At 38.2% G+C, this 22,180-nt stretch overlaps 1 protein-coding gene across 1 annotated transcript; it reads left to right on the forward strand.

Moving 5' to 3' along the window:
* The first annotated feature begins 819 nt into the window (after window positions 1–819).
* LOC307126850 (uncharacterized protein) lies at window positions 820–12,493 on the forward strand. The gene is made up of 3 exons (XM_079817646.1): window positions 820–884; window positions 1,577–1,709; window positions 9,883–12,493. Exons 2-3 carry the CDS (start codon window positions 1,625–1,627, stop codon window positions 10,980–10,982), a joined length of 1,185 nt encoding a protein of 394 aa, XP_079673772.1. The 5' UTR covers window positions 820–884; window positions 1,577–1,624; the 3' UTR covers window positions 10,983–12,493.
* Window positions 12,494–22,180: the final 9,687 nt, after the last annotated feature.

The raw sequence follows: 22,180 nt of genomic DNA on the forward strand, positions 1-22,180 counted from the left end.
AAAGTGGGAGAACAGATGTTGTACTTGACAGCGCCACCTGTCTAAAGCTTCCTTCTCACACAAGAATACAACAATTTACTTCATATAAACATCAGTATGTGTATTATTAAATTTTATTAAGTGTGTTCCCCTTACTTTTATTTAATTAAGATGAATTATGTAGTTAACATGCTGTAAGGCAGACACTTAGTTGCACAGTCTTGAACGGCATGTTGCACCAGATACTGCCTGTCCTGAATTGCATGCCTCCACATCATCTTCCTCATCCTCTTGGCTGTCGTCTGGTGGTATAATGTTGCCAATACTAATACAAGGCAGATGTTGTGCAGCACGATGCATGCCGCTATCACCTGTATACATACAACTATAAAAAACAAAACATTGTCACCTTAAATTGTAGATTTTTTTCATCTGATTCTGTGCATATTTTATTTGAAAGTGTGTAAGTAAATATCAAATATAGAGACAGAGGTGAGCAGTAGTGAAGTATTTTTCATGTATATACTTTATCAGTGGTTTTTCTTTGGAAAACTTACTTTTTACTGCACATAAATAAAAGTTTTTTTTTTTAACCTTTAATACTTAATTACAGTAAAAAATGTATTACTTTCTTGTACTCGAGTTGAGAATATCACAAACGTGTTGTAGTTGGTTACTTGCATATTAAGATATAATCCAGAAGCTTTTGAAAAAATCTCATAGCTTTGGGAATCTGTGTCCCAATCCAATCCTAATTCAATCCTTTATCTTATCGTTTTAATATGTTTTCTGTATGTGAATTTCTATTATTTTTTAGCTTGAGAACGGGACTTTTATTTTGGTGTGGCGACGTGATGTCATAAGACTGCGCCGCGCTCCTGCATCTGTGATTCGGTTGAAGAAAGGTTTGTGCTTTTAATCATTTAGAGTGTATAAATCATTACAAACCATTTGTACAATTTTATAAAGAACTTAGAAATGAAATAATTATTTTGAGTGCAACATTATAATGTATATAATATGAATGAGCATAGTTTTATGCATACACACATGAGTAATTGAAAATGTGCGTCTCATTTCGTTCCTTTTATTGTGAAGCAGTTCATCACAAACTCGCTGTTTGGTCACTGGCAAGTAATGATTAGAGAAACAGCTCAATTGAATCAAATGCTTCTCAAAATGATTTAGTTTCTAAGCATTTGAATCACAGCGCGCGGACGACACCTACAGTTCACCAGTGAATGAACAACAACACAAACATGTGTAATGACTTTAGTAACTTTACAAATCAACTTATATGTTTTCATGAAAGTGTTATCTTTTAATTTAATCTAAAAATCAGTACATACTGATTTGAATGTTAATAATAAATGCCTAAGTATTAATGGTCTGTATAGTGTGTGTTCCTTTATTCATTTGTAGTGCTATTTTGAGTGTTTCTTTGTCTAATAATTTAAGTCATTAACTCTCACTCTGACTCTCTTACCAGTGACTGATAGTGAACTAGAGCTGATTGAGACACACAGATTTAGTGTTGATTTATTTTACTTTATTAATTATTCTCATCTTACACATGACGATATGTCTAAACATACAGGAAAAACTCCTGAAGCAGCTGAGATCTACGCGACACACTATTATAAAGATGGAGTTTATCAAAGAGGAGAGTGAAGATCTGAAGATTGAAGAAACATTTATAGTGAAACAAGAAGATACTGAGGAACAAACAGGTTGGTTTCATTCTCAAAGTCTTTCTTCGGTCATTCTGCTTCATGTGTCTCTTTATCTATATTTACTACATGCAACTCGTGACAAAACGAATGACATGTCACAGATTAAATTAGGGGAAAAAATTAAGAAATAGCCAAAAAAATTATTTTGTGTAACATTATAAACCCAATATCTACTACATAAGAAATTATAGAGGGGTTAAATTAATTACAACACTTGGGATTTCATCATTTCACTCTTAAAACTCCTTCTTTCCTCACTTTCTTTCTTTCTACAACTCGTGTGAATGTGTGCGCATGTTTGTGTTAGATATTAGTTTTATGTGTTAGAATAATCAATAAAGTCTTGTTTATATTTAAAGATAAGTGTTCTTGTGTTATGTGCTTAAAAATTGAATGTTTTAAAATGCTGATCTATGTTACCTTGCTATTAAATAGTGTTTTCACAATTTTTGGGATATTTATATCCGCAACAGAGTTGATAGTTACATCCTGTTCAAGTGAACACTGGACGAGTCATTTGCTCAGCCGTAAAAGTAGCGATTCAAAATACCCTATAAATTAATAATTTATAATTCCCTTTGAGCTAAATGTACCTGTTTCCCTTACCCTGTCCAGTAACATGCACTTTGATGCAAGGAATTTGGGATTCATTTTTTGACTCAGAACTTTGTCAAATAAACATGGCTGTGAAAGCGTCTTTTTTCAGTTTAGGATGCCTGTCTACGATCTATTCTTTATGCCAAAGATATGGAAATTGTAATGCATGCCTATTGTACTGCCTTGTGTCTGGACTATTATATTTTATGTCTAGCCATAAAGGAATTCTCAATTGACTGCCTCCAAAATGTGCAAAATTCTGCAGGAAGGCTGCTAACTAACACCAAGAAAAGGTAGCATATAACACCTGTCTTTGTATTTCCTCACTGGCCTCCAGTGAAATATGGGATCCAGTGGAATGTGTTATTGTTTGTTTTTAAAGAATTGCATGAGCACACTCCTTTGTATTTAAAATATATGTTACATCCTTATCAATCACAAAAATGTCTGCTTTCCACTGAGCAGATGTGTTTAAAGGTGCTGTAGGCGATTCTCTACAGAACCTTTTTTGTTATGCTGGTTGAAAGTCTCCTCACATCCTGATAGCAATCACTATGTTACACGGTCTAAATGTATTTTTATAAATGTATATCGTCTGTGGAAAGCGTAGGACCATAAAATGTTCATTCAGTCCTTGCGTTCGGTCCGAACGACCTTTATAGCACGTGTTCCCTGTCGGTCAATGTGTGTGTTTGCATACCACTGCGCATCCAGTTCACGCAGACATTATAGATCATCAGCGCGTTCACGTGCAGACAGAGCGAGAATGGCAGACCAGCAGCAACAGTAACCTGACATTCCTTCAGAACTGATAACAAGTGGCCTTCTAACAAGTTTTAATAAACAACGTTCTACAGTTACCTGCTCACCTGCTGCAATTTGTCTAGTGTGCAGCAGGGGCGTAGTGTTACATGATTTATGTATAATGAGTGGTTGCCTACATTATTACAGGAGGGCGGTACAGTGATCAAATGATGTTTTCAACAAGTTTTCTGTGCGCAAAAATTCGAAGCATGCGCCTCATTTTTGCCACTCATGCTGACGCGTCGGGTATAAACTAATCTTCAGACAGCGCCACATTTCAATAAGAAACAATATCGAGTCTATAAAACACGAAAGCACAACAAGCATATCGGTGAGAACACTCGTTTAAAGCATACACACTGGAACATTTGACTGCACATCACATTTTTTACCTTGTTGATTCTTCTTGTAATCGTAATGCAATGGACTATGGCCTACATTAAACCTTTAAATAAAAGGGTTATTGAGCTGTTTACACTGTCATATACAATAAAAGAGCCTGCACAGCGACAGGAAATAAAAATGAATGCAAAAAACCTGCCTACCTCACCAGAGCATGTGAGCGACTCACTCATGAACCGCTCACCGGTAAAACGGCGTGCGCTCAAATTCTGCTCCGACACAAAATTTCTCTGTACTGTAGCATAGCCTACTATACTTGTTGTAGCCATTAAAATGCATATTTAGTTTCATATGTTTAAATATTATAATGTTATTTTTTAATTTAATTTACGTTGATTATGAAAAGTGGACAGGACACATAAGATGCAAAATATATCAGAAGACATGGGGGTCAGAAATGATTTTGACCACTTCATTTGTTGAAAGCCTTTCTTTTAAAGTGAATTTCGTTTTGTATAAATTGTATCTTAATTTTAATCAATATTTTATCAACCTATTGCCTGGATTTAATAAATAATAAGCAAATATAGCAGACAATGACATGGAGGCACCGGCACCACGTGAAAAACGGCTTAAATGAACAACTACTAGAAAAAAAACTTTAGATTGGGCAGCCCTAGCTACATATTTCAGATATTTCAGATACATGCCTATTCGAACCAGCATGTCACAAAGGGTATTCTTGGTTGAGCGCGCGGCGTTGAGCGGAATGAGCTTCAGAAATCAACAGAATTTTCAGAAAGGCGCTCTCACTCTGCAGGAAATATTACCGCTCTTTCTACGCATATATAATATTTTAAAAACATAATTCAAACGGGCCATTCATGTGGATTTTTGATAAAACATTAATCGCTTTGATGTCGTGCCTGTGGAAGCCGTTTAGCCCTTCACAGAGAGGCAGTAGACAGGCACGGAAGCATATCGTTAGCCTCATAGCATAATTGCCTAAGTCATATTTCAATGTTTTTGGTAAACAAGAAAAAACACATTTTTTAGAAATCACATTGTTATTTTTTATTGATATTATAACAGTACATTCAACCAGATGTGTGAACAAGTATGCAAAAAGAAAAAGATCCATCATCAATTGCCTAACCAATAAAAGTGACTTAGGCAGAATATGCCATGACTTAGGCATTTTTTCTCTTACATAAAAAATGCAAACATAACATAACAAAAGTTGTTTTACTCTCCTAAATATAACCAAGATGTGTAACTTGTGAACCCTAACCAAGTTGTTTCTTATTAATGTCTAACCTTAACCACTGTTTTCCTTTTCCACCCTTAATCGAAGTTCCACTTAGGTGCTGTGCAAACATAACATAACCAAAGTTTTTTTATTCTCCTAAATATAACCAAGATGTGTAACTTGTCAACCCTAACCAAGTTGTTTCTTAATGTTTAACCTTAACCACTGTTTTTCTTTCCCACCAAGTTCCACTCAGGTGTTGTGCACACTCATTTTCACACTGTCTATTGATGAGGGAGGTTGTCATAGTACTGGTGGGCTACTCTTGGTAGTACTGGTTTCATTGCCTGCAAGTCATTGAATTTCCTGAGAGTAATTGGCAGTTGGGCAGGAAAGAGTGGGACCCAGTGGAATGGTTCTTTGGGGATGTTGATTCGCTGAGGCAGGTCCTCCCATTCAGACTCAAAATCCAACTTGTACCGGATTCGACCATCAGCCAAGTACTGGAGAGCCCGGAGGCCATGGACTGTGGGGTCACCAACTTTTTTATCTGGTCGAATATTGGTGACGTAGGCCCCAGATAACTTCATGAAGTCATTGTGATATAGCTGGGTCACCTTGTATGGGGATGGATGTATTCGTGCAGTCTCAAAGATGACAATGTAATCACGTGGAGTGTGAATATCTTTGACGATGCGCCGCTCAATGAGGCTATGCATGGAGTCACACTCCATTTGTGTGTGGCCAGCAACCAGAAACTTTTGCTCTATGGTGACACCATGCTTCATGGCCAGATGAAGGTAGGTGTTGCTGATGGCACCACACCGATTTTGATATCCACAGCCATCACTCCAGACAATGACTTTCTCAATGTTTCCGTTGGCCTCTAGGATTGATTCGAAGTGTTTGGACTGCAGATGGGCAAAAACCTCACTGCTGAGGGAGCCTTCATGCTCTTCCCAAGCGTAACAATTTCCATCTTTGTTGTTCATGTTGAAGCAAGTAAAGTTGTGCATCTGTAATTTAGTTTTGTAATACATTGTACTTGCTTTTGTCTTGGGGCAAAGAAGAACGCATTGAAGGTCCATTGTCCACACTGAAAGTTTGTCACTGGATTCCTTTTTATCCTTAGCTTTTTCAGCTTGAGCCTGAGCCTTTAATTTCAAGTGAGTAGTAAGGGTATCCTGATCTGTATTTCCTACCTTGGCGCTGACACATACATCACACTGGTCTTTTTTTGGTATGAACACGGAGTAATTCTGCTCACTGAACACATTTCGAAAATATGTCTCACTCACAGCACGCGCTCCATTTTCACCAGCAGCTTTCTGATATTCCTTGTGAAGATCACTTAGAACTGTTCCCGGCTCCAGGAACTTCTTTTCCTGATAGGAGGGAACCTGACGGCAGTAATGGGATGGGACTGTAGGCAGTCCAGAGAACCATTCTTTCAGGAAGGTCTGGTCAACATCTGATATGGGCACACATGGGCCAGTCTTGTTGATCTTGGGTTTACACGGATCAGTTTTGGATTTTAACCATGATCCGATGGTTCTGGGGGCGATGCCAAGTGTTGAACAGAAAAGATTCTTACACACAGGTAGTTTACGTCTATCTGCCAGTTGCAGGTGGTATAATAGGGACGTTGTTCTCCTTGATGCAACACCACCTTTCTTCTGTTTTATGGGCACATTTTGGACTAGAGTCTGGATATACAGCTTGCGTGTCTCCCAGAAAGGCATGGACCAGAAATTGTTGAAGATATCTGTTCTATGCTCTTCAGTCAGTAGTTCACAACTTCGTTTCTCTGACTTTAAGCAGTGCTGTGATGTGCAGGGTGGGCCCATGGTCTTTGGTGGTCTCTCCTGTCCCATTGGATTCTTGTAATTCTCCCCCTTAAGACGCTTATCCTTTATCAGCTCTCGCCTCCACATATCTGGCCTTGGGCGCCTATGACGTTGAACAGCAGAAGTTTCAAGTACATCTCCTGCATCTCCTACACTGACAGCTCCTTGAGCTGTGTCTGTATCACTACCATTATCTGGGCTGTCATCTTTCTCAGGTCTATAGTCCTCATCCAAGACAGTGTCATCGATTTCACTATTTGACGATAAATCAGGATCTGATTCAGCTCTGGAGGCTTTACTGGCTGTTTCCTCTTCTATCTGTTGCCCCATGTCTACGTCATTACCTTCTTTCTCAGGTCTGCTCTCATCTAAATCCTCTAACTCCACTACATGGGTATCAACTGTATTTCCTGACATTAAAGTAGAAAATGCAGTGCTGTTTAGTATTTTAACTCAGTAAATCATGTTAAATTCATAGGTTCACTGCAAAAAAAATCTAAATCTTACCAAATACTTCTTATGTCTAGTCAAAATGTCTAATTTATAAAAATAAAAAAAACTATTTTACTTTTTTATTTAACTTTTTTTTACTTTTATTTGCACTTAAGGCGAGACACTACAGGTGAATAGGGAATTTGTTTTAATTACAAGATATCACTGTGAAACTTCTCCAGTTTATTACTGGCATAAACATAAGAAAAAAATGTATTACAAGTTTTGTGTAAATTAATGTTTTAATATGCAAATGAGGCCTTATATACTTAAATATACGCTCATTTGCATACTTTTCCAAAATAAAATCTGGAAATTGGAAAGGACCATGTTTAAAATTCTTGGTTTTATTTGTTGACATGTTAGATGAGAGGGCTTTACAGAGGGGATTCTGGATATAATAAATTATTAATAGCAATAGCTATTAGAGAACTACCTTAAGAGAACTACCTTAACAAACACCAGTCACAAAAACTGCAGACGAGCTGTCCCTGTTTGTTGTATTGGTCCATCTATAACTATTTGAATCTAATTCTGACGGGGTTTCGTCGTCTTATCTGTTGTTGTTTTCTTTCTTTTTACTAGCTCTTGCTACTTGGTCTTTTCTGTGAGCGTTTATGAGCCGATTTCAGCGTTGTCAGCACTTTCTCTGAGGTGGAGAATACACAAGCAATCGGCAGCGCGTGAGAAATTCACATGACCAATCAGATGTGGTTTTCGGCTGCAAACTTTGGCGGTTGGTTAGTTCTACAAAGGAAATTGCCATATTTGGATTAGCCAGTGCTGTGTGTGAGACTGAGAGCTTTACAATGATACCAAGCATGACATGTTTCTGTGAATGGAGACGGCACGAGAGATCGCGCTAGAATAACTTTTGATGATTTCGGGTAGAAATCTAAAGGCGCACGGTGACAAAATATAATGAAATAACCACCATAATGTGTACCACCTTAAAATAAAAAGTAAATGCTTGAAAAATTACTTCACTTGCCTAAAATTGCCTAAATGTCTTTTTATGGTGATGTTTCTTAACTGTAAAGATTTGTTCTGACCAGAAATGAGGTTATATTTTGCTAGTGTTGGCTAGCTACTTCATCATATCTTGTAGCAAAAAAAGTCAAGTTTAAATACACAGTTTATAATCCCTTTGATTGACTGAAATTACATTTAGTGTCTAGAAAATTTAAGAAATATGAACTCTTACCAGATGAAAACGAATCAAACAGAAGAGCTAATACATCACTTCTGGACATCTGTCTTCCCATGTTTTCTGCCATTTTGTTTGTATCAAAACTGCCTAAGTCAAAGAGATGACTTAGGCAGATAATGTTTTTGGATTCTAATAAGTGTTGTGATTGGCTAAGGACATAGGCAGAAAGGCAGGATGATGCAGCAGTGGTAGGACAGTAAAGTTAGGCAGATATCTCAATTGGGCCAAAAAATGACTTAGGCAATTATGCTATGAGGCTAACGATATTAAATTATTCTTACGATTAGGCTACTTTTATTCAAATTAATATTTCACAAAATTTCACAGCGCATCAACACATAACCGACGTGCTGCGAGGATTAGTTAGAGCCACTCCTCATTTCAAAAACAACTTGTTTAACACAAAATACTAATCACAAAGGACTAATCGTTACATTAATAGAATATGCGCCCTTAATGCAGCGTCAGATAAACTCGGTTAGTTTTTTACTTTCACTAGTGAATAATTGACTGGCGTTTGAGACTTCTTCACCGGCATAACTCTCACACAAAGTTTGCACATTGCGATATGATATCCACTCATGGATTAAGATGCAAATATATATAATATTGACGTGGCATTTTTAACTAATTAATCACATTGTTTTCTGTAATTAATCGCAAGTTTTTAATATTTTGATATTGTAACAATTCCAAATTAATATAGAAACAATTTAAAGACAGCATATTTTAAATATGTGTTGTAATGGCATGTTTTTATGAATGAAGGCTAGTATCACTGACACTAATGTCTCTATGAAACATTAATGACGTTACATTACAGTATAATTGAAAGCTACCAATTTCAACATTTATTAGGCATTAAAAAAACTACTTTTAATTTAAGTGAACTTCAAACAATCTTTACATAAACCCATTATAATAAATGTTATATTTACCTGTGGTCTTCCCTGTTAGACTTGGTTTTCTATAAATGAAAGCTTTCTTTGACCCAGGAGAACGGATCAGAGAAGTCGTCTCAACCCAGAAGTCCAATTTTTTTCAGTAACAACTGGGAAATTTGTCCCAAAATCAGACTTGCCTTGTTTTGTTTTTGTATCGTAAAAACCCACTTTAATCTTTTCTGAACATTTGTTGTCTTCATTATTCTTGTTAAATCCCAGCACCTGTGGTAAATTTTTGACCTCCCACTCCCACCCGCAGCAAAAGTAAAACGGCCTGCTCCTGCAAGATTTGGGTTTGGACCCGCGGAAAGCTAAGAATAAACAATAATGACAAAAGGGTCTGAGTTTACAGGTTACTCCTTTATCATTTGTTTAGTGCAGGGGTTCTAAACCCTGGTCCTAGAGGCCCACAGTCCTGCAGAGTTTAGCTCCAACACTAATCAAACAAACCTCAAACAGCGAATTAAGCTCTTCAGGATTATTAGAAATCTACAGGCAGGTGAGTTTGATCAAGGTTGGAGCTAAACTTTGTAGGACAGTGGGCCTCGAGGACCAGGGTTGAGAACCCCTGGTTTAGTGGGTATATAATCTAGCATGTTGATTTAACGCTGTACACGTCTAAATGTTTTCATGTCTTTGTGCAATTAAACTGGTGCTAACTTGTTTTAGTTTCTTTTCACTCTAGACCTGATGGCACCGAAAGAGGAGAATCAAGAACTGAATGAAATGGAGGAGAAATGTCATGATTTCATGACTGAAGAAAAATCCTTTAGTTACTCACAGACTCATAAAACAGAAAATAGAAACCTTGAAGTCCATATGAGAGTTTGCACTGGAGACAGACCGTTCATATGCTCTCAGTGTGGAAAGAGTTTTAAACAGAAAAAAGAGCTTAAAACTCACATGAGAATTCACACTGGAGAAAAGCCGTTCATGTGCCCTCAGTGTGGAAACAGTTTTACACAGAAAAACAACCTTGATGCCCACATGAGAATTCACACTGGAGAAAAGCCGTTCATGTGCCCTCAGTGTGGAAAAAGTTTTACACAGAAAATCAACCTTGATGCCCACATGAGAATTCATACTGGAGAGAAGCCTTATACCTGCAAAAAGTGTGGGAAGAGTTTCTCACAAAATTCAACTCTTAAAACTCACATGAGAATTCACACTGGAGAAAAGCCGTTCATGTGCCCTCAGTGTGGAAAAGGTTTTATACAAAAAAACAACCTTGATGCCCACATGAGAATTCACACTGGACAGACCCCTTATACCTGCAAACAGTGTGGGAAGAGCTTCTCACGAAAAGTAGGTTTTAAGACTCACATGACAATTCACACTGGAGAGAAGCCGTTCGTATGTCAGTGTGGAAAGAGTTTCAGATATAAAGAAACCCTTGATAACCACATGAAGATTCACTCAGGAGAGAACTGTTTTATATGTCATCAGTGTGGAAAGAGTTTCACAGACATGAAAAGCCTTAGGAATCATGTAAAACTTCACACCGGAGAGAAGCCTTTCATGTGCAATGACTGTGGAAAGAGTTTCGCAAAGAAAGCAAACCTTGATAATCACATGAAAGTTCACACGGGAGAGAAGCCGTTCTCCTGCCCTCAGTGTGGAAAGAGCTTCACAGGGAAAGGAAACCTTAGGATTCACATGAGAGTTCACACTGGAGAGAAGCCTTACAAGTGTCTTCAGTGTGAGAAGAGTTTTGCATGTCACACAGACCTGAAACGGCATTTGCAAACTCATTCTGAAAAGAAATTGATGTTTTCCTCCATGTGATGAGGTTTAGAAAAAGGAACAATTTCAACAATCATCTGCCCATTCACTCTGGATAAAGACATTATGAAAAGTCATGTAAATTTGAGACCCTGTTTGTGTTCTTTGTTAAAGGGGTGATGAATTGAGAAATCAACTTTTGATTTTTAAAAGGTCATGGTAATATAAAGAATATCCTGTAAGTTTCAGAGCTGAAAACTTCCTTATTAGTCAAATAAAATGATCAATCAACCAGCAAACGATCAATCTCAGAATGTGCCCGGCTATGACGTGAGAGTGTAGTGAAGCACCGCCTCAACAGAAGAAGAACAACGCCTGATTCTGTAGCCCCGCCCACTGACTCGTGCAACTAACATGACAGCTAAGAGCAGCATAGAGCTAAACAGCATCGAATTTCCTAGCAGTAAACACACCACATAAGCTTTTCGGATTCAGGTTTTTAAGCATTTGGATTCCAGTATTATGAATGCATGGATTAACTTTTTTTTAATTAATATCCAGCTCACATGGGGAAGACATTGCACGTATGTTCATTTAACCACAGAGTCGTTTGTAAAGAAGAGACTGGATTTGCAGACAGGATGAGATTACATGAACGAATTAAGCAACACACTAATGTGAGTAATAAATGTTTTTTATATGTAATAGTATTGCATTGTTACAGATCGTTTAATATCTATGAATTATGTGTCAGAGGCTGGATAATACTTTATTTGTGGTGTTCTTGGTTCATTACCATCTTGATGTGCATTTTTCACTCTCTTGACTAGATATTTCAAGGGCGCGCGCATGTGCGTGTGTGTGTATGGTTCGCGGTTATATTCATCGATCGGGCGGGCAAAGTAACGTTAATAAAAAAATTACATTCCAATCACTCGTGGGTGGATGAGAGATTAATCATTGTGTTTGTTTGATAAAGACTTTTTGCGAGCCCTGGCTGTGGGCTGGGCGATTCATTCCGGTTGCCGTTTGCCACACGCTGTCACTGACAGGGGAGCAGAAGCTCATTAAATATGCAAATCTTATCCAATCCTAGCCGTGGGCGTTTACTTCCAAGTCTTCAGTGCGGCACGCCCATCATAACCGAGCGTTTTTCAGAGAGCCTCAAAACCAAGGCAGAAAATAGCCTATTACTTATTCAATATGATGTTTTTGAATGTAAAAACCATGCAAACGCAATAAGTTGACCTCAGACAATAGTATAAAAAAATGTATACAAGTGTGCTGTTAGTATTAGAGTTGAAAGGATACTCTTAGTTTACTTTGTATGTACTTCTCAAAAATATACTCGTAAAAATATACTCAAAATTTACTTGATTTATACTGTCAGAAAAGTCTAAGTATATTTGGCCTATACTAGACTGTACTCAATCTTTTGATCTAGATATCCTGAAAAGTATTCTAATTATACTTGGTTTGAAGTTGCGTTTACTGTTTTGACTTGGTAGCATAGTTCCACATAGTTTTACGTACTGTATTATAAACTTATGTTTTCTTTATAAATCTATATTTACAAACAAATGTATATTCCTAATTCTGAGTATGTGAGTTTTTGTGTAGTCCACTGGTAGTAAACAGGAATTGACTTCAAATCAACTTAAGTCTTTCCCTGCCATTGACAGAATTTTCAGTCATGTATGACGCAAGGTTTCCTGACGGAATTTTCGGAATGGTCCGAAAACCAATCAGTATCTGGTGTGACCACCATTTGCCTCACGCAGTGCAACACATCTCCTTCACATAGAGTTGATCAGGTTGTGATTGTGGCCTTTGGGATGTTGGTCCACTCCTCTTCAATGGCTGTGCAAAGTTGCTGGATATTGGCAGGAACTGGAACACGCTGTCGTATACGCCGATCCAGAGCATCCCAAACATGCTCAATGGGTGACATGTCCAGTGATTATGCTGGCCATGCAAGAACTTGAATGTTTTCAGCTTCCAGGAATTGTGTACAGATCCTTGCAACATGGGGCCGTGCATTCTCATGCTGCAAGGGATTGGATTATCTCGGCAAAGGAGAAGTGCTCACTAACACAGATTTGTGAACAATATTTGAGAGAAATAGGCCTTTTGTGTACATAGAAAAAGTCTTAGATCTTTGAGTTCAGCTCATGAAAAATGGGGGCAAAAACAAAAGTGTTGGGTTTATAATTTTGTTCAGTGTAGTAAATATCAAACACATTTGATATTTCCGACCCTTGGACGTGATACCCGTGATTAGAGCGATTAGAGCCAATTAGAGCGAGCAAGCTTCACCAACCGGATGTTGCGTGCTTCTATAGATGAAACTTGACAGCCACAAACATGCCACGAAAGTGGAGTATTGAGAAAGAAGATTACCATTTTTTTTTTTCCTTTCCATAAAACAAAACTCATGCCAGGAGAACCAGCTGACAACGCTGATCATCCTCCATTTGTTTGTCTTCTCAAGTCACGTTTGATCTCGCAAGGTTCTGTGAAAATGTTACTACAATCGACAGGTGTGTGGTCTCGCGGTCCGGACGAATCTTCTAGTGTGTGCATTCAAAGGATAATAATGCTAAAAATGGTTGAAACTGCCCATATGTCTGTGGTCTCCCACAGTTTTAAAATCTTTTATTTTTTTATTTGAAAATCGTCTAGTGTGTCCCAGGCCTCGGCGGGTGCTGGTAACTAGCCTAGCTCCTGTGAAGTGATCTCCCAAAAAAGTTGCATATTTATAATGAGTCAATATTTTAAAACATAAACAAGGTCTTAGTTTTTAAATGTAAAATGCAATTAAATAATAAATGGGGCATGCCTGGAAGGCAGTATAAGCAGAAGAAATAACTGACAACTAATCATGCCTATACATATTTCCATGTTTTGGTTTGCTTTTGTGCAGACATCTGACTTTGATGAGGCCTTGGCCTTGGGGTGCTGACTGTCATTGATAATGATGTACCACTCTCTCCAAAACATCTGTACCTTGACCCAGTGTCCACTGCCATCACAGTTGAGTGAAGTGTCATTATGGACGATATCTAGAACCTACCTCAGGCAATTTGCCTCTTGTTTGGGCTTTCGTATTCTTTACATTTGGATTACCCTAAAGCCAAGAAGAACCCCTTGAACTTCATTCAAAGGGGACAAAACAAACTCCCACCAAAACTGCTATATATATATATATATATATATATATATAGTAATTTTTTTTTTATGTACATTTTATATAAACTGATGTAGATTATTATACTATAACCAAATTGATTTATTTAGGGGGAAAGAGTGAAAAAAGTTACAAACTACGTGTAGTTTGGTTCGCTTGGTTTGTTTGGTCCAGACCACAAAAAAAATTAAATATAAAATAAATAAATAAAACATTTACTCCAGAGGGCTGTTCCATTTTGGTATTCTCTACTCAGCTCACGCGTTCTATTGAATCAATAGGACATTATATGATTTTACTGAGAAAACATTGCATAATGAGTCAGCATTTTTATATTTGAAGTCTCCCTGTACATTCGTACAATGTAAAGGTCCTAAAACATTTAAATAGCTATTTGTTTAAAGTCGGAATTTCCCCTCCTTGTTGTTAAAAGCAGCTCTGATATTGGGGAGAGGAGCTTAGATAGCGAAAATAGCAGGCTGTCTTGAGTAACAGCAGGTGGCAGTAATTAATTATTTTAGTTTGTGATTTGCCCTTCAAGAAGAAACTATCTTGTGTGGCGCACGTGAAATATTAATTTAAATTTTTGGCCGTATACTATGGGACTCTCCTTGTTGTGTTATAGCCAAAACGTTAGCTTAAACCACTAGCTAAAACGGCAATTTGTAAATTTGAATAATTCTGCAAAAGGAATAAAAAGCTGTACAAGAACACTACGGCCTTCACTGAAGAGCTGTCTTTACGGGTAAGAAAAACAGTTGTTGCATAATGTTGATGATACTAATTAAAAAGTAAATATTACAGTGCATTGTTTTTTTTTTTTTGGTGAATATTGTTTCATGGCCAAAAATTGGTTGCAAGACTTAATAATACTTAATCACGTTTTACTCAATTGTGGCCACGTTGTAATACTTTGTTAAATCAAAATGAGACATGGGATTAGTTAAACGTTTCCACGATTTACTAAAACGAGGGAACTAATTATTACGCAACAATTTATTATATCATAGTAATAAATTGTGAATTTTTTTTTTTTTTTTCTATTGGTATCGGATTATTAGAATACTTAAATGATGTTGCTTGTAAAAAGTTTTGGCTTCAGCCAGTTGACGGTACCAGTGGCGGCTACTGGTCTGTCAGAGAGGGGAAGCTCATTTTCGGCCTACATCATAAAATTGTCTATTTATTTAAAAGTAAATTCTGCCCTACGTTCCTTTTCAAGAAAATGGTCTGTGACCCTGTCGTACCAACTAGGAGTCTTTTCAAGTGACTTGACCAGTGTTCTCTCAATGGCCAGCAGAGCTAGGCTGCTTAAACGGCCTTGGCCCATTGTGTTTCGGGTGTAGGACTTGAGTCGCTTTAAACAGGAGAAGCTCCTTTCTACACCTGCAGATGTAGCTCCAATTGTTACCACTAATGATAACAGCTTGTAAAGCTGAGGCATTGCACTGGCCAACTCCATGCCTTTAAGGAACACCAAGTAATCACACAGCTTTCCCCTGTTACCCTGCAAGTCCTGATCTGAATACAGGACTTCAAGTTCTGACCTCAGTCTTCCTGAATCAAAGTGATGGCCATTACTTTTCAGGACACTTTGGAGAGCTGAAAAGACCTGTTATTTTTCCCTATCTTTTGCACTAAATCAATCTTAGGTGTTGATCTGCCCTGCTGTTTAATTCTAAGTTTTTCCTCGTAAGGAACACTTTCAAATGGCTTCGCCAAAATCAGGTCGACAATATTAGCACCGTCTGCCATCGTGCGCAGTTTTACCCACGACGCTAGCCTAGCCTACTAACGTTATATGAATGAATGAAGGAATGAATGAATGAACGATCTAAAAAAAAATATTAAACTCTGTAAAACTGAAACAATGAATGTGGTGTATAATTGTGTAAAATGTATGATGAAAATCAAGCAATTTCGCCAAGCAAATATCAAAGAAATAGGTTGCAGCAGTTTTTATTTCGACTGAACTTGAGAAATCGATGGGACTGAGCGCGAATAGCTTCAGTGATTCCTTATAGTACAGAATCGCTGTCACTCAGTCAAAAGGAGATGCAGTCTTTCGACAGACCCTCCAATCATCACGCAGAAGCTCGGAGTCCGGGCCAGCCCACTCCCCATTCACCCCCAGAGACGCTGAGCGTCCGTGGGCGGGACATAATCGCAGCGTTTATCCAATGACCGTCTAGTTTCGAAGCGCTGAAAAAAACCGTTCAAAGCAGCCCCATTGAAGTCAATGGACGCTGGGCTTCAATAGGGAAATACACTGTGACGCTGCGGGAATGTATGAGAAGGAAATCGAGTCAGCCGACCTGCTATAAATGTAACTGATTCTGAACGAACTCGTCTTTGAGATGAACGTTTTCTAACGCATTTTTAGTCAATAAAATGTTAATACAATAGTACATATTTGACCATTAATTTTGTGACATTATAAGGGAAGCCGAGCTTTGACTGTAAAACCACAATGTTTTATATAGTAATATCTAAAAATAGATCATTCTTTTTTTTATGGATAACTAAATTTAAAAGAGAGAGAGAGAGTTAGAGGTTTCTTCTTCAGTGAATCTTCAGTGAATTCATGCCGGAGAGGATTGCTGGCAATTGAAACTTCTTAATCTTATTGATTTTTGTGCAGAACAAGCTTGCCCAGAGTTTTTCTCAGACGTTTGCAGTGTGATGCAGCGGATGTTTTTTCCTTTGCAAGGAAGTGGAGCCTGATGTTGGTGGTGTAGCCATCTGCAATGTACTTGATGAGAATGAAAATATGAACATGTGTGCATCACGTTCATTAAATGCAGAGCCACCATGGAGTTCCAGAACCTGTGTGGATACCCTAGCTTTGAATTTGGTGTCCAATTCTGAGATGTGTCCTGTGGTTATGTGCTGTTGAATACACCTCTCAGCTGTTTTGCAGATTTGTAGGACACTGTCTGATGGTCTGATAAGTCCACCTCGTGACTTCATGTTGATGAGAGTGTGTCCAAGATCATCTTGGGATGAGCTCTCTACACTGAGTCCTGATAAACAGGTAGGGCAGGTAATCTTTTTCGTAGCTGTTCTAACTACGAAGCCAGCTATGTAACCAACCACAGCCTCTTTGAACATGGACAGACTGGGAAGACTTGCGGTGAAGTTTGTTTCTGTGTTCTCTTTGTTCTCTTGTCGAAATGGCAAAATATCAGAAGGTGTTGCTTCCAGTACCACTGTTATGTCCAGTGGAGAGCAATTGCCACTGGCTTTGATGGCATGTCTCACTATGATTTGAACTGCCTTGCTGTGGGATTGTTGGTGCATCCATTAGCGGAGCGAAGTGGTCAAAGTGGTCCTGGCTAAATTTGTAGGTCAGCAGATATTGTAACTGTGAAGTTGGAGGTGTCACATACATGTCATATAATTGTTTAAAACTTTTGATTGCCACCAAGAAGCCAAGGAAGGCCGTTTTCTTGCCCTTTTCAACAAGGGGTCGTCCGTTAATGCCTGGCTCTTTCAATCCACTGATGTAGTTGTAAGATTCCATTGAGAAGGCATTGTTGGTGTTTTCATTAACTGGCCTCAGGGGACTTTTAAATCTTTAAATCAGCTTCAGCAAATGGCAGACATCCAAGATGACTTGTATCCCTCTGTGACTGTGCGATGGATCTGGAAAACTGGGGTTCAGGTTTGTCAATTGCAAGTGTGCTCCAAGGTCCTTGAGCATGGAAAAATGTGTTGATGGACCATCCCACGTCAGGGATCCCACATCTGACAATTTATGGATGAATTGGCGCACCAGAGTAGCCCTCTCTGACCCAGTCATTCCATGTGTTAAAAAATATGCCACTGGAGCTTTCCAGTGGTCGTGGATGCAGACAACCATCAATACCAGTACACTCTTAAAACAAATGTGTTGAAAACAAATGTTCTGAGTGTGCTCAGGGACAACACATGTTGTGTTAAATACAACACAGAATGTGTTGTGAAAATACACACACAAATGTGTTACTTTAGTAAACACATTAATGTGCACAACTGTGTTATAGATGTATTTATTTTTTACTATAAAATATTGCAAAAGCTAGATTAGAATACAATGTCTCTAATGAAATCACACTGAAGCATTTAATACTGTTCCCATACTGTTTATTTAGCATTTTTACTGTTTTTAACATTTAATTAAATGAGAAAACTGCAGACAGTTGGCATGGATATTGAAGATTACACAGCCAGTAGCCAGTGAGGCTTTCAACATCAAGTGGAAGAGCAAAATAATAATTCTTTGCCACAGTTAAATACTGGGCTTTATGTCCTGTAGAGCCCGATAGAAACCAGCTGCGGCTGAGTTGACTTTGGAGAGTTTTATGCCTTCTATAAGCAAAGACGTCACACTGGTACCAGCCTACAGAAATTAAACAATGAAAAGCATCAGAAAATGTTGTTGCATGCAACGTTGAAACTTTATTAAAAGCTAACACAATGCATACCGTTAAATGTATTCATCTCGTAATCAATAAAAGTTTAAATAACTTAGTGACAAGCCAGGTGGCAAAAAGTGGCGCATTTTTTAAAACTAAGTTAATTTACACAACACTCGTCGCCACAACGTCGTTCAAACTACCGCATAGTATTTGGTAAAATGACTATTACGAGTTCAAACTCGTCCAAGCTTCGGTTGGAAAAGAACGCCACTGCACAGGCGCAGCAAGGATATTCCCGTAGCCCCAACAGTTGTTTCTGCCCAGCGAGTTAAAATGCTTTATTCACATTTGCAACATGACAAATGAATCCAATTGTAAAAGTTGTCACAGCCTGTTGAGTATTTGCAATAGAAAATATGCCTTCTATATAAACATGTAGCTACTACTAAATGTTTTACACAGTAATTGTGTAAACAGTCGAGCACAATATTTACACATCATGTGTCACAAATCCTTTTACACACATTGGCCCTCATTTATCAAAAGTGCGTACACCAAATTTCCAGCGTACACCTGCCGTACACCCAAAACCACGGTGACTTTGAGATTTATCAATATGGACGTTGGCGTACGGCACGCTCAAATCCTACGCCAGCTCAGGAGGTGGTGTACGCACGTTTTGAGTTAGTGTGAAAATGCGCAGAAAAACAATTCCCAACACCACAAAACGCACTGACAAAGATATGCTATATTATGACCCACTGTAAAAAAAACAACAACAACAACAACTAAAGCCCTATTCACACGGGATAAGTAGGCTATTATCTGGGGACCTCGTGTGATTTAGAAATTACTCCCCCACATCTGAGTTTTGCTTGGCACATTCGCACGAGATAAGCTGTGATTTTACTCGAATTTACTGACTTATCTCCCGGATATGATGTAAAGACTTGAAAATGTTTTTTCGTTATAGATATAGCTGTATGAAATTATAAACAGTCGTATCGATATCATTTTGATTGTTTTTTAGTAATAAAAATAATTTCGTTCAGTTAGAGAACAGACGCAATTAAAAACGTAACTGAGCAATAATAACAATATAGGCTACGACGGAAGATTCAGTTTCAAAGCTAAATGTAAAAGTGCCAATTTAAGCGAGTTTGTCATTGTAGTGTTCTGTTTTTGTGTTTTTCATTAAGAATAATATTAAACACACCATTCAAGCAATTTACTCCCAAATTGGTGCTCATTCTAAAGTGAAAGTAATCCGCGCGGCCGCACGGGAATTCATAACGGTGCACATATGCAGCCTAGCTCCATTCTTCGTGAAAGATAAAGATAATGGTGATTTGGCCACCTAATCCCGGCCAAATCACAGAGATGCCGATTCGCACGGGACTAATATTATCACAGGACCGCGGTGTTCGGCGAAATATGGTAGGTAATTTGCGGGGGGATTTTTACTTTACATATTACAGACATGGCCGATTCGCACGGAATTAAGATCACAGACATTCTCTGCAATTATTACAAATCACCAGAGGTCCCCACATATACTAATCCTGTGCGAATAGGGATATAGTAATTATAAACTTCAGTGTTTATTTTTGTGCAACATGGACTGCAATGTTTAATTTGTGTGACTTTACCAAAGCATTTGATTTGTAGGCATATGTATTCCTCCAGTTGCGAGCCTGTGCGCTTTACCTGACGTTGGTTAGGCCCGGCAGCTGCGCACGGACTGGGACTGAAAATAATTCAGACTGACAAAATAATAAAAATGACATTCTTCTTATTTTAAATAATAATAAAATAAATAATAATAATAACGACATTCTTCTTCTAAATAACAATAAGCGTCATTAATAATAGCTACAAATCATAATAATAATAAGAATCTTACAAATTGTCACGCAATTATTAATGTGAATGAATGGTACTCCACATCACATCATCATCACTATTGTACACCCCAATACATGTGACGTGATACGAAATTAAATGCTAATTATTTCAAAACACGTGCTGTAAAATAATGAATTGTGATAGGTAATTTCTCATCCAAACAGCTATTTAAACTGGATTTCCACCGTACACCTTTTTGTGGACGCCTTTAATCCCACTCTTTAAACTCCCAAATAAAACAAATTTTTTTTTTTTCACTTCCCTGGTGATGGTCTCGATCTCCACGTCAGAGAAGTTTCGCTTCTTTGCCGTCTTCCGTGTGTCCATGGCGTAAAATGAGGGCGTGGGGGAGGCAGAGACTTGAATATATAGGGGCGTGTTATTCTAATGACGATCGTTTTCAGCCGCGGCATTTATCAAGGGCAGGTTTTGCGTACGCCTGGATTTCAGAGGTGCGCACAGCTTCATAAATCAGGCGGTGAGAGGAGTGTAAGCATAATCTTACGCCACTATATACGCCCGTTTCTACGCAAGATTGATAAATGAGGGCCATTTTGTGTACATTTTTAACACATCATTTTTAAGAGTGTACCTCTGTTGCCATTGGTATGCCTTCATTTGATATTTTTGTGCCAATGTCTACATAACCAGTCATTCTTTTGCCATCCCATTCAATGTGCTTCATAATGGACATTTCATCCATCATTAGTGCACAGAGCGTCTCCTGACCCTTGGCCTGTGCTGCTGATGCTTTAGCCTGGAGAGAAGTTAGTACCTCTTCACTGAATCCAGGATCTCCTCCAGTGCTGCTGTACCACCTTCTTATTGTTGATGGGTGATTGGTTGAAGTTGAAGGTCTCCCTGACATACTTGTAGGCCTTAGCTGAGTAGAATTGCAGCGTAAGTGAAAATGATTTGAGTGCTGGCCGGGTGGTATTTTGTATTGCCACATTTCTCTCTCTTCAGGATTTCTAATGGCACATCAGGACAGCTTTCAAGCATGAATTATCCATTCTCTGACAATAACTGAGATTCCCTGAGAGACTGAATGATATTCTGAAGGTTTGAAATTGTTCCTGTGTTTTTGATTGTACATTCTGGATTTCTTTTTGTGATCTTTGATTGTTTTAATTGCTTTAATCAGCCTTCCAGTGAGGCTCTTTGGACTGGCAAAGCAGTAGCTGTGCTCATTTGTTGAGGGAGCCAGTAGAGGAGTCAGAGATGTCCTCACTGCTCTCCGACACTGCTTGTGTGTCTCTTAATACAGGGGCCTTTCTGTGGGTCTGTGCCTGGAAAACAAGGTTTGTGTTCCTCTTGTATTAGAATTTTTTGACAATCAGCTTTCCCTTTTTTAATCACTGCTCTTTTGAATACCTCTAAATTAAAGTGAACAACACCAAAGAGTTCCAGCCAAAAGGCCAAGCTGATTTCTGCCAATATTTTGGGTGAATGGGTATGTTTGCACACATTGGTAGTTTACTCATTTTAAACCTGTATGAGCGACTGACTTCTGCAGAACACAAACGGCGAAATGTTAATGAATGTCATAGTCACTCTTCCCCATACATTGGATAGGCAGTAGGGCTGCACAATATATCGAAATTATCGCAAATGTACATATCGCGATATGCATATGGCAACGGCACGCAATATCTGAATGATTTTAATAGGCTACTTCAACATTGTGAAACGTGTTGATGTTAAGTTTTAGGTTGATATAACTATATATTACCAAGTCAAAGAGTTTTTGAAAATGGCCTCCTGAGTTT

This window comes from Gobio gobio (assembly GCF_949357685.1).
Source record: "Gobio gobio genome assembly, chromosome: 5".
Classification (NCBI taxonomy): Eukaryota; Metazoa; Chordata; class Actinopteri; order Cypriniformes; family Gobionidae; genus Gobio; species Gobio gobio.

What these genes read in the sequence shown, in the direction of transcription:
- LOC307126850 (XM_079817646.1), top strand. Translation starts at nt 1,625, where the DNA reads ATGGAGTTTATCAAAGAGGAGAGTGAAGATCTGAAGATTGAAGAAACA. An exon ending in AGATACTGAGGAACAAACAG is followed by an intron (nt 1,710 to 9,882) that starts GTTGGTTTCATT and finishes TTTTCACTCTAG; the next exon opens with ACCTGATGGCACCGAAAGAG.